The sequence below is a fragment of the Hypomesus transpacificus genome, unplaced genomic scaffold, assembly GCF_021917145.1.
Source record: "Hypomesus transpacificus isolate Combined female unplaced genomic scaffold, fHypTra1 scaffold_124, whole genome shotgun sequence".
Taxonomy (NCBI): Eukaryota; Metazoa; Chordata; class Actinopteri; order Osmeriformes; family Osmeridae; genus Hypomesus; species Hypomesus transpacificus.
In genome coordinates this window covers 147239-159904 of record NW_025813703.1, presented here as the reverse complement: position 1 = coordinate 159904, position 12666 = coordinate 147239, and the positions used below count along the sequence as shown (strand labels likewise).

The 12666-nt window shown below is 44.8% G+C and overlaps 2 protein-coding genes across 3 annotated transcripts; both read right to left on the bottom strand.

The window, feature by feature from the left end:
- Nucleotides 1–1474: 1474 nt before the first annotated feature.
- Nucleotides 1475–8259, bottom strand: rbm24a (RNA binding motif protein 24a). Its single transcript, XM_047050694.1, has 4 exons — nt 7809–8259; nt 6974–7097; nt 6698–6752; nt 1475–2054 (listed from the first exon to the last, which is right to left on the bottom strand). The coding sequence occupies exons 1-4, from the start codon at nt 7974–7976 to the stop codon at nt 1715–1717; spliced, it is 687 nt and encodes a 228-aa protein (XP_046906650.1). The 5' UTR covers nt 7977–8259; the 3' UTR covers nt 1475–1714.
- A 1961-nt stretch (nt 8260–10220) lies between these two features.
- stmnd1 (stathmin domain containing 1) lies at nt 10221–12473 on the bottom strand. 2 transcript variants are annotated; one of them, XM_047050657.1, is made up of 5 exons: nt 12194–12473; nt 11860–12004; nt 11628–11764; nt 11249–11380; nt 10221–11103 (listed from the first exon to the last, which is right to left on the bottom strand). In XM_047050657.1, exons 1-5 carry the CDS (start codon nt 12257–12259, stop codon nt 10663–10665), a joined length of 921 nt encoding a protein of 306 aa, XP_046906613.1. In that variant the 5' UTR covers nt 12260–12473; the 3' UTR covers nt 10221–10662. The 2 variants fall into 2 exon arrangements, with proteins under 2 accessions (XP_046906613.1, XP_046906614.1); XM_047050658.1 differs by having other exon boundaries at nt 11267–11380; nt 12194–12471.
- Between the last annotated feature and the right edge of the window lie 193 nt (nt 12474–12666).

Sequence of the window (12666 nt, the reverse complement as noted above, 5' to 3'; positions counted from 1 at the left end):
GTGGACATACAGGAATTGTTTCTTAAATAAATTCTACATTAACATTTTGGTTGAGTATGTTAATAGTAATACAACTAAATCTACTCAATAACTTATATGCCTTGAGATGAGTACATATTATTAATACAGTGCCGACACCAAGTTTCGTTACTTAGAGCGCAACATAGTCAACTCTCAAAATAAATATCTTAAATACTAGATTTCTTGTTTTTCTCCTCTTAAATTGCAGTACAAACGTAAGGCACAAGAAGAAGCCACACACTGCTGTGTGAGGAGCCTGAGCGACGTCCCCTCTCTGCCGCCCTCCCCACACCTTCCTACACACATGGGGCAGGCCAGTTGTAAAGGGTTAGGTGGTTGTGGTAGGACTAGGACAGCGGTCTGTGTGCGACCCAGCCTAAGAACAGCTAGTTAGGCTCCAGCACAGACAGGACAGAGCTGGAAATGCTGACAGGGACAGAACCAGAGAGGGAGGGACGAGGGAGAGAGAGAGAGAGTGTGGGGGCCCGCTTTCCAAATGGGCCCAGGGATTAAAATGTGACAGCTCAACAAATGAGCACAAGTGATGCGTTCTTTCCAGAGTGATCTGTCAGAGTGGTACTGGCCTGACTGTCCCTTCTGCCCCCCCTCCACCCCACCCCACCCCCGCCTCCCCACCGCCCCCATTAGCAGCTGCTCTGCCGCCTGTTTTCTCTCTTTCACTCTGACTCCATTCCATAGCACAAAGACAGACCGAACACCACTAGGGCCTTTGTATCTGACTGCTATGTACGCAACTGTGTGTGCCTGTGTCTGCCTGTGCGTGTGTTTACAAAAATGTACTGATTTGGTGTTTCTCATTGTCAGAAGCATTTTCCCCCTCCCTCTTTGTGCCTCCTATGGTTCACCATGCCCAGCTGTGAAATCCATGATGACAGTTTCTATTTATTTATTTTCCTGCAGCTTTTGCGTCCTGGTTATTTATTTGTATTGCATACGTCAAGAGGTCGAGATACAGAGTAAAAAAAGCAACATTCAGCATGAGGAAGATTAAAAAGGTTGTTTTTAAACATGAGCAACATGAGCAATGACTCTTTAACTCTTCTCCACAGCTCGATCCTGGTCAAGCAGAGGTTGTCCTAGCTAACATGCTGGAAACAGCTCCATTTCCCTGATTCTCAGAAAAAAGTTCAACTTCAAATGCATTTGAAATGACAAGATTACAACATGGCCCCCAAAATATCATAATAAATACAGATTATGAGGACTTCCGAACCAAAAGTAGACTTTAGAGATGCCCCTAAGCTTCCCTCAAAGAGAATAATCTCCTATGTTTTAGACAGCAATGGGACTGAATAAGGCCTTGATTAACACCTATACCAACCACAGAGATTAGTCCTTGCATTTCTCCTATATAAATAAATACTTTACTACAATAATAATAATAGTAAAAATGATAATAGTAATATTAACGATAATCAATCACCTTTCTTACTTGCACTGTTTTCTCTTATTTTGGGGGTTTAAGCACAGCAAGTTGGAAAGCTACTGTATGAAGTTCCCACCTCACCATCACCACCATCATCGACATCATCACCATCCTCGTAGCAACTCACTGACCCGCCCACGCCTCCGGCCAATCCCCCTTCCTCCAACGCTCTTCCTCATAGCCAATCATCCCGGGATGGGGGCGGGGCTCTCCTCCACCCCTCCTGTCCAATGACTGCTGTGGCTGCTACTGCATGCGGTCAGCTTGCAGCTGCTGGGGCTGATATTGGCCGAAAGCTGCAGCGGCAGCAGACCCCGGTGCAGCTGTGGCAAGCGGCTGCTGGACCGCATATCCGTACCCGGCAGCTGCCACGTATCCTGCCGCCGCTGGGGAGGCGGCGTAGGGATACTGCTCGTAGGCTGCTGCAGCGCTAGCGGCAGCGGCGGAGTACTGGGCGTAGGCGGCGCCCGTGTAGTCGATGTAAGGCGAGGTGGCAGCGGCGGAGGTGGCAGCACTGGGCTGCACGTGTGGGATGACCATACTGGGCTGCATGAACGCCTGGGGGTACACGTAGTGAGCTGGAATCCTGACGGGCAAACAAAAACACACACAGAGTGTCAGACAGGCCTGCCCAGACCAGTGCAAGTCACTGACAGCAAACATCCCAACCTAATGGCAGAGCCCCAACCAGCCCTTCTGAATCCAACCCAACTTCAACCAGTCCCCCAAACTCAAACTAAACCACACTGCGGCCAAGCGTCCCCCCAGTCCAATCCAGTCCATGAACATCAACGAAATTCCTGCTAGTAGTTATTAGAGATTTAGACGGTTGCCAAAATGGACATCTCTATTCTTCTTCAATCTAACCCTGTCAATATGGTTAGGGCAGTGTTCAAGGTGCTTCTATTTAATTACACCACTTCTATGATACAGTTGTGTAGTTATATTTATATCGAGTTTGGGTACATTGATGCCATATATGTCTTGGATGACAGAAAGAGAGTGACAGGTTTCATGTGAGAGAAAGAGAGAGAAAGGGAAGGGAGGGCAGGGAGAAAGAGAGGGAGAAAAAGAGAGGAAGGAGGTGGGATTGGTCTGTTCTTGTTCACATGTGGCTTTGGCTCTGGTACCATGCCCCGATTCAAAGGGTGTGTGTGTGTGTGTGTGTGTGTGTGGTTCTGTGTGTATGTGTACTCAGCAGGGTTAAAGGTAAACGGGGGGAGAGGGGTCTGCAGTGGCCTGGGGTGATGAGGAGATGAGCTGGGAGGGGGGGGGGGGGGCATTGTGAAAATGTCACTGCCACTTTGACAGCTGGACAGTTTTCAAAAAGGGACACTGCTGGCCGTTTCCCCTTCTATGCTGAGACAAAAAGCTTTGGGGGGGGGGGCTAGGCCGGGCCAGGCCAGGCCAGGCTCAACTCTGATTAAATAAGCAGTCAGGGACAATGAACATATTCTACACCCCCCCCCCCCCCCCCTTCCCTCCCACCTCCCCCCTCAATACAGACCAAGCCCCTCCTCACACACGACAGAGAAATGGACCAACTCAGGAAGGCATGATTGAGTCTCAGTCACATGATGGAGCCATGACATGGGAGGAGTTAAAAACTCTCATCATTCTGTGGACGGGGGACAACTTCACATGGGCATTAGGAAAGGGTGTGGGGGGGATTTGAATACAGTTGGAGAAGAAGCTTACATTTGACTGATACACAGGCACGGACAAATTGATCGTGCTATTTTGGAACGAGTCTGTGAGATATGGGTTGGTTGGTGTGTTCACAGTCTGACAGTTAAATTAAAAACATTAGTATTGCAGGAAACAGCAGGTACAGCCCTTTAGATTTAGAGTCTGGATTGGAGGGAGGAAGGGGGGGGGGGTTAGAGATGCAAGAGAGGTTCTATGGTGGCAACCCGACTATCAACACTCCATTAGCCAATCATGTCACATCTCATCAAAAGACTGGGGCAAAGAAACAGGGGGAAAAGCAGTTTTCCAAACACAGGCAACAAGGAAAACAATGTCAACAAAGTCCACATGGACCAAGAACAACAAAGCACTCTCACTCAACAAAACATCAAGAGAGGAGGGGGGCCTAGGTTAATTCTTAATTGGGTCAAAGGTCATACATACTGCAGTCTCAGCTTAGTGTAACACACATACTGATGCTAGCTAAGACACTAAATAAATTACAAACACACACACACACCTGTGCAGCCCAGTGGCAACAAAACACAGCAACCTCCACGAAGCAACACACACACACATAAACACCATACACACGTCACTTAAGCCATTCCAATACACTGCTGAAAACCTTGTGCTGCATTAAAACGTGTGCACATACTCTATGTAAAGGTTCTGGCTGACACACAGTGGTCTGCTCTGACTAGCCTGTAATCCTCAACACAAATCCTCATCCACCAGAAGTCAACTGGAATGAAATCCCATTCACAACATTTCCTCCCTCATCCTCATCATATATACCCTACTCTTCTTTCCACGTGTTCAAACCAACACACACATTCACACACATGTTTAACTGTTTGCAAGGATACCAGGTGTTCTGTTCTTTCTCTCGTCACCCATACTGGATAGTACACATTCTAAAGGCACCTGTTATAATAACAGATAAACACCAAACATGAATTCCTTCTGTCCCTGTCTGCTGGATAGCTATGGCTTTGGCTGTCTCCAGTGCTCGTTAAAGTTCAAGGCTAAATAAAAGCCTCCAATCACATGCCAGAGGGGTGACATGAGTGTGTGTATGTTCAGGAATGGGGGATGTTAGTACAACACACCTTTCATTCCCTGATTTATAAAACAATCAGAAGAACAGCCACCAGCCAGCCAGCCAGCCAGTGGAATGGTCGTCAATGGTTAGTAATACACTTCCATAGCTCAATGTTCAATAACACCATAGCTAGCATAGGTGTTGGTTAAGGTTCTCTGCGATGACCACAGCAGTGTCTATGTATGGGTCTATAGGCTAGTGTCTAGGCCCTGATACTGTACTATACCGTACTGTGTCTACATATGGATCTGTACTGCACTATATGGTACCGTACTGTATGAGTGGGTCTAAAGTGTATCGTACCGTGTCCATGTGTAGCTGTGCACTTGACTGTGCGCTACTGTGTCTGTCGTATACTGTACCGTGTCTGTGTATGGGTTTGTATTGTAGCGTGTCTGTGGCCCTTTAAATGCCCTCGGGGCCTTCTGCACTGGTGTTTTTAAGGTCCCCATTCCTGAATGACAGACAGAGGGATAGAGAGAAACAGAGACAGAAAGCGAGAGAGACAGAAAGAGAGCCCCCCTCCCCCCCCTCCCTATTTTGGGTGCCGGCTTCACGCAACTGCAGTGTCAGCACTCTGGGCTTTGTGCGACACAATGGAGAAGCTTGTTTTCCTTAACACCGCCGTGCGCCCATGTGACGAAAGCTTGTTCAGAGTGGCCGTGGCATCCAGACATGTGTTTGTGTCACAGCGGGGCCTTTGGGGCCCTGCATTGCGCTACACACACACAGCCACACACAAAACAGCATCTACACGGTCACATAAGTGTGCATCCATATTTTGTACTGACATCGTACATATGCGCTGATGCACCTACTTCACACACACACACGCAGACACACACACATAAGACACACTTGTAACTACACACACATACATACAGACATGTATGTACTCACAACTTCAACTTTGTACCACTACTTGTCTTCATAAGACCTGTTCTACAACATGTATGGTCTTCTAGACTATTTCAGTCTAGTATCTCTAGGCCAATCTGTTCTGTAGAGTTGGAGTGGACATTCTTTTGAGAGACATGATCAACTCCATTGGGATCTAGCAGTGGTTTTCCATATAGGGCTAAAGCAGAAAAATGGAGGGTGAGACTGAAAGAGTAGGAGAATAAGAGTGAGAGAGAGGAAGGGAGAGAGAAAAAGAAAGAATGCAAATATAACTCGAAATGATGTTATGCTATGAGGAATATCAATGATAGTGAGGGACAGAGACAAGGAGAGGTACAGAAGAGATGAGGAGAGAGAGAAGAACAGCCCTTAAATGGTAAGCTGGAGCTAGGATGGTTGAGAGAATAACTTCCACCAGTGTTTGGAGAGATGCATGCAAGCAGTGAGTTGAAGTGTGTGTGTGTGTGTGTGTGGGGGGGGGGGGGTCAAGTCACACAGAAAACTGTCAATCACTCCAGCAACAAAAAACAGCAACATAAAAACCATCCTGTTAAACCAAAGAGAGGTTAACCAACCACAAGCTACAGCACATAAGCATGAAAAGAAAACTTTGCACCCCCTGGCAAAGTTGACACCCTTCCACAAAAACAGAAAACAACACCTCAAAAATCACCAACCCAGTGTTTTGTTTTAAAAAAAAAAGAAAACACACGGTTTAGATCTCAACACCACTTCATGACAGTGAAACAGCACACAAAGCTATACTACAAGGTACACACAAGGTATTATAATAAATGTCAAAACCAAAATAAATGACCAACATACATGCATCTATAATCACCATTTGAGCGTGTTTGTGTGTGTTTGAGTTTACTGGTAATTCCTTTATCTGAACTATTCCTCAAACCAGCAGTTATCTTAACCCAGAATCCTCCTGTCGGGCCAGAGAAAGATAGATAATATTGAGTCAGGATGGAACTTTCCATCATTTCCCACTTAAGAGTATAGACACACACACACACACTCTCTCACACACACACACACACACACACACACACACACACACACACACACACACACACACACACACACACACTCTCACACACACACACACACACACACACACACACACAGTGCACAAACAGCACACTCACACACTCTTCCATACATGCATGCACACAAACAGGCACACGCACACACAAACCTTGAATTGACATTTCGGGTCAACTTTGTGGTGAGTGATAGAAGCATTACTGCTTTTCAATTTAAAATTATCATCCATCATCTATGCACGGAGAGAAATAGGAGTAATTACAAAACAATCAGATACACAAGATTGATATTCATAGAATAATAAATACATTAATTCATATGTATATCAAACTACATGGAAGTACAAGGAGGGACATTGGCTTTGCAGTTCAGTAGTTGACTTTGTTAACAGATTTGGTAGCTAACTGACACTCTCGCCATACTAATCTTCTTCTTCATTGACATCATCGTTAGACCATCTAAAATAGGACATCCCTACTTACCCATAAGGCCTTTGGATGAATGCTGGGTGAATTTGGGGAACACCAAAGGTAAAACCTGGATAAATCATAAGGAGGACACTGATTCATCAGCCATCATTTGGAGATATACTCTCTTGACATCATTTTGGACACTGTCCCGTTATATATAGAATATGTAATGTAAGGTATCAATCAATTTAATGTAGTTATGCTTCTCTGTAGGCTTAGTGAAAACGACATTCAGTTCCATGTAAAGGGCAGCCAGTGAAGGCACTGCTTGGTGGCCTATTATCTCACCTGGCTGCATGACACGTGGCTTGGCACCCAGGTAGGCTAGGTTAACATTGGCCTTCCTGCCGTCGATGATGGGGTTAGGGTCCTTACAAGCCCTGTCTGCTGCTGAGCGGTCTGACATTGTCACCTTTGTGGACACACAAAGGGAAGAGGCGCAATAGTGAGAAGAGTGTGTGTGTGTGTGTGTGTGTGTGTGTGCGTGCACGTGAGTGTGTGTCTGAGCAAGAGAGAAAGAACAAGAGATCAAATGTGTGTGTTGGTGTGACCCGCATACATGAACAGGATCATGACATGTGTCCAAACAATCAACAGCAAGAAGTGGCCTCCTGACGCATCCTCAACTATTTCATACAGCTACTGTAATATATGGACCCATGACACGAAAAACTATCCAATTTTAAAAAGCCTATATTGACCCCGTATAATATCAAAGCCTTTGACCTTAGTATGCAGTTTTTTGAGAACATGAAGACATTAGGAAATACCAGAACTTCAACTTTTGACAGTTTCATTTCGACTGAATACTATATGGCGTTTGCGCTGCTTAAACTGTCAATTAATAGACCTAATACCATACCTGAGTGGGCGCGCTAAAGTAACGGTGAGTTCAATACTTTTTCAAGATCAAGCCTTAATAAACTAAAAACATTGCATACATTTTAGTGGGCCTTCAAGATGAATATAATATGAAACATGGCAAACAAGACACCAACATGAACGAGAACATGGGATTGAACATGGAATTGAAGCAATTTGATTGTAGACTGTAGACCACTGCATGTTGGAGCTGTGTCATAAAAAGTGGTTATGAAATAAACTATTGACCATTGACACTTACGAATCCATACCCCCTGGACTTTCCGGTCTGTCTATCCGTAATCACTACAGCCTCTTCGATCTCACCGAAAACTTCAAAATATTTCCTGAGACTGGAATCAGTGGTGTGATAGGGAAGACCCCCGACAAAGATCTTCGTATAGGTCGTGTCCTTTTGCGTGGAATGCATATTCACCAAAACTTTAGTGCAAAATAGAATAAATAAAAATACAAATATAGTGCAATATGTCCTGATCAGTTGGTCACTTATAATTAGTACTATAAAGAGCAGGATGAAATATTTGACTTAAAACAGAGGCTTCAGAGTAAAAAAAGGGAAACAGCACTCTACAAAAACTATGATTCGAGGTAGGTTATCTTCCGACACTAGAAGGAGAAATGGAGCGGATTGTCCAGGATCATCAGGTGTTTTCAGCTCTTCTTCTTAACTGTCGTGTCTAACTGAATGTGTTTCAGAGCCATTCCTAAAAGCCCTGTCCGAAACTCCACCCAACTGCCATCACTAGGGCGGTACAGGCAGAGCATGCATTTCAACCCGCCCACAATCTCAATCCACAACACACGAGTTGGGAAACAGCTGTGAAGCGTGAGGAATAATAATTTTAAAAACAAGTTTGTGTACAGATATAAGTGATGTTGTAAGATTTATAAATGGGTCATCAAAGTTTATAGAAGCAAAAGTCTCTATATGTTTAAAATACACTGCAAGACACGGTTTTTTCAAAGCCAATCAACGAGTCCGTGACCAATCGTAAAGTTGGTACAGGTAACAAAATAGTAAAATATGTCTTGGTCCCAAGACTACCTCACAGCAGGTGGACAACCTGGCACATGAATCACTCCAGAGAAGGGATGCGCACTTTGACCACTACGGCCTTACAATTGTCGCTCCAGCAGCGCACTGATAAAGATGTGGACAGGTGTTGGCTGGGTTCGAGCCAACAATTACAAGATTAAGTTACATCATAGAACTATCTGGTGTGTGTTTTGTCCACAGTAACAATAAGAAGACATTGGCTAGTGCTTTCAAGAACGTGGCGCTCAATGGCGCATACCAGTTGATGATTAAAGTTGGTTATTTGACAGTCTGATATCAGATTGTATTGAGTATTTATAGGTGTGCTTTAGGGTTTCTCATGACATTTTTAAAGAACAGCTAAAATTAGTTTGCTTGTAGTCATCCCGTGAAACGTGATAGCCAGACCTACCTGGCATAAATAATTCAAGCACGCGGCTCCCCCTCTAGGTCTGTTAATGTGCAACGTCGACAGTATAGTCTACCCCGTTGTTTATAATAGGCCTATGGTGAGTTACCAAATTCACTGTGACATGACTGACACAGATGTCAGTTCTTCTCAACAGAATTGGAATAAGATGGTTTGTGAACTGCTACAAGACAAATGACATAACTCTTTTGGCCAGTAGTATACACAACCTGATACACAACTCATCGTCGTGTTCGGCCACTAGTTTATTCATGCAGACACATGCCCATTCAATAGTGTCGTGACAGGACTCGTACCGGGTTTCAGTTGCCAAACAATGAGGAATCTATCAGGTTGCGGCCCCTCGCATGGTGCATGCTGACTCATTAGAATGACCCTACCTGGTGCTATTATGTTGATGTCACCTAATCCCCTTCAGAATCCACAATCTTTGTCTAGGTCCCAGCATATGACTGATGTCTTCAAAATATAGATAACGTTGTAGACTAAAGGCTATCAATATTGGATAAAGGTGTTTGCGTACCAGCCGGAAACCTCCCGTTTTAAGTCGAAAACGCATTGGCATCATCAGCTGAGTCTCCAACACACGGGTTGTTGCTTCTTGAATGAACAGTGACACAGTTAAGTAGGATAGCATATTCTTACACAGCAAACGGCTTCAATAAAAACAACTTTCTGGACTCTATTATATAAGAGCAATGTCCATCACAACTTCAGACTGAAAAACGAATGCACCCAAGGAATTGTTTCAAGTTGCACATTGATAGATTGATTTTTCTGCGTTGTACTATAAACAGTTTTGAAATATTATTATTGCACAATTGTTAAAATATAATTGTTATTTACCCTGTCTGGTAGCTGAGATGTGGTTGTGTTGTGTGTAGTAAATACAGATAGTTCATTGAGTCTTACCACTGGAATACTATTAGAACTATGCGCTTCCGATTTTCCTTGATTTTCTACTGTACTATGTGCGATTTTTATGTAGCTTTGGATTAAACTCTGCTAAATGAATAAAAGGTAAATGGAGGCAATTGCTGAGCTCAACTGCAACTGTTCATGGATACAGTGCCACCTTGTGTCTAAAAGTACATACAGCCATCTACCAACCACAACAAGTTAGAAAACAGTGATATTACAATTGAATAACTGCACACAATTACATAATGGTTATACACGTAGTTAAGTTTATTTTGATTTGGTATTTTGGCAAGAACATTGTCTTGGAACTATTCACCGACTATGATACAATCTTATTTTTAAAATGTAAAATGTATATTCATATTTCTACCAGATCCCAATCCCATTCAATCCCAAGGAAATAATTTTATGGACATACACTCTTACTCTTAATCTGCATTTATGTATTTAAGAACACAAGTAGAGGCCATTATTCTCCTCTCTCCTGTATACAAACTTATAACTGAAGCACCCTTTCTACTCTAGGGAAGCCTTGCTAGGAGGGTAAGGTTTCTACATTGTGGTAATGGCAATGATACCACCCCCATGCCCACCCCCGATCTGGACAAACTCCTAGCTCCAAAACGAACAATCCTGTCCATCCAGGCTCTTCCCCTATCCCCTCAGTCATTCTCTATGCAGGTGCTTCACATTAACAGCCATCTGCGGTTAGAATAGGTCTTGTTCAGCCTGTCCAGTCTGCTGGAACGTGAAGTCGCTCTCCATCTGCAGAGAGGCTGTGAGAAGGTCTCCAAACCTGGCACCTTCTGAAACCTTGTCTCCTTGTCCTTCACCTCCTCCAGCCTCCCTACTGCCCTCTCCAGCCTCCCGACTGCCCTCTCCAGCCTCCCTACTGCCCTCTCCAGCCTCCCTACCGCTCTCTCCAGCCTCCCTACTGCCCTCTCCAGCCTCCATGCTCTCAGTGTGGGCTTGCAGCAGTGGGCCCTGGAGGTCTTCAGGGTCTCCAGACCAAGGGAGCGTGTCAGGGAGGCGGTTCTGCAGGGTCTCCACAGGGGTGAGCCCAGTCTCTCCCCCCACCTCTGCAGACGCCAGGCCACGAGCGCGGGCAGACTTGGACCTCAGACGAAGCCTTAGCTCCTCCTCCTTGAGCTGAGAGAGAAACGACAACAATGCTGATCGAGACAGAAAGAAGGATAGGGGGAGGAAAGCCTAGGAGACTGGCTTCACAATCACTTCATTCAACATTATTCCGTAATGATTCCATTATTTGTAAATTACACCCCCAGAATCTGACCTTGCGTCTCTCCTCTACCTGTCTCATCTTCTCCTCCATCTCCTCCCTGGAGGTCCCCATCTGGTCTTTTCTCATCTTCAGCGACTCCAGTCGAGATGGGGGGCTTGTCCTGGGCATTTCTGGCTTGTCCAACTAAAAGGACACACACACCTTAAATTTGAATTTATATTCATGTGAGATTGACACCAGAACTGCCACATGATTTTTTTAATCATTTCAACATTTTGAAGTGTTCAAATCAAACCCAAACATCTCTTCTTTCATAAAATGGAGTGTTGGAATAATGGCAGTTCAAGGGCCAAATGGGCTATGATTTTCCAAAACGGTCATATTCTGTTTATGATATGACCCAGCAGTAGTCTCCAGTCCCTGGACACACCATGATGTTGTAGGCCTCTCCGGTCTTGCAGGCCCTGTCTCTGGGGTGGGCTGGGATGATGCCCTGGCTGAGCAGCTGCTCCATGATGTCACTGGACCTGGGCCTCTGGGTCTCCTGGGGCAGCCCTGGGCTGAAGCCTGGGAGAGGTCGCGGAGGGAGGGCTTTGACTCTCACCCTGCACACGGTGAATCACCCAGCAAAGTCATAGACAGGCACTTACACCTACTCCTACCTGCAAGTGGCGGTAGTTTCCTGTGTACGGCTCCTGGTAGTGTGGGGGCCTCTCCAGAGTCCAGGCCCACCCCACTGTCAGTGGTGAACTTTGACACTGCGGAGTCACCCCGATCCACATCTACACACTGTTTGCCTGTGTCCTCCTGCATAAATGGTAACGCCAAAAGGATTTTCATTTTTATCATTTCCAATTCTTTAACATATGTTCACTTAACTACATTTCTTATTTCAGGAAAAAAATACAAACATGAAAAAAACTGTAAACATTTGAAATGATTCAACACCCCTGAATGGGTCTAACACTATACAGTGTATTGTTGAAACAAGCTTACCTCATTAGGGTCAGGGCTGGACAACACCGGCTGAACCAAGGTTATTTTTGAACTCCCACATCCCATATTTAAAAGTGCATCTTACTCGGTAGTACTTTAAATATGTTACGAATGAGACATTCTCGGAACCTGACGCAAACAGGAAATTCTCAAGACTAGGCATTCCTTCACATACTAAATGCAGCGCGATCCATGTTGCCAAGGACTTGTCGTGGCGTTGCCATGGCCTGTTGCCACAATAAATCCGACCCTGTTTAAAGGTGCTTGCACGCTGCACCAAAACATACAACATCCCAACTTTCTGACGTTGTATTTAGATTGTTGCTAGGGCATCATTTTAGGGGCGTTGTCATGACAAAAAGTGTCAGGTTGCTGACATATTATGCATAACTGCATAACTGCTAATTGGGACACAGGGAACCAAGTTTTGCAAAGTGAATGTACAACCAAGTGTCGTGTTATCCTCTTATAGG

Coding starts and splice junctions, on each gene's coding strand:
- rbm24a (XM_047050694.1), bottom strand. CDS start 7,976: ATGCATTCCACGCAAAAGGACACGACCTATACGAAGATCTTTGTCGGG. Junction 7,098..7,808: donor AGTCCAGGGGGTATGGATTC/GTAAGTGTCAAT, acceptor GTGTCCACAAAG/GTGACAATGTCAGACCGCTC. Junction 6,753..6,973: donor GCCACGTGTCATGCAGCCAG/GTGAGATAATAG, acceptor TGATTTATCCAG/GTTTTACCTTTGGTGTTCCC.
- stmnd1 (XM_047050657.1), bottom strand. CDS start 12,259: ATGGGATGTGGGAGTTCAAAAATAACCTTGGTTCAGCCGGTGTTGTCC. Junction 12,005..12,193: donor CCAGCCCTGACCCTAATGAG/GTAAGCTTGTTT, acceptor CCATTTATGCAG/GAGGACACAGGCAAACAGTG. Junction 11,104..11,248: donor AGGTAGAGGAGAGACGCAAG/GTCAGATTCTGG, acceptor TTTCTCTCTCAG/CTCAAGGAGGAGGAGCTAAG.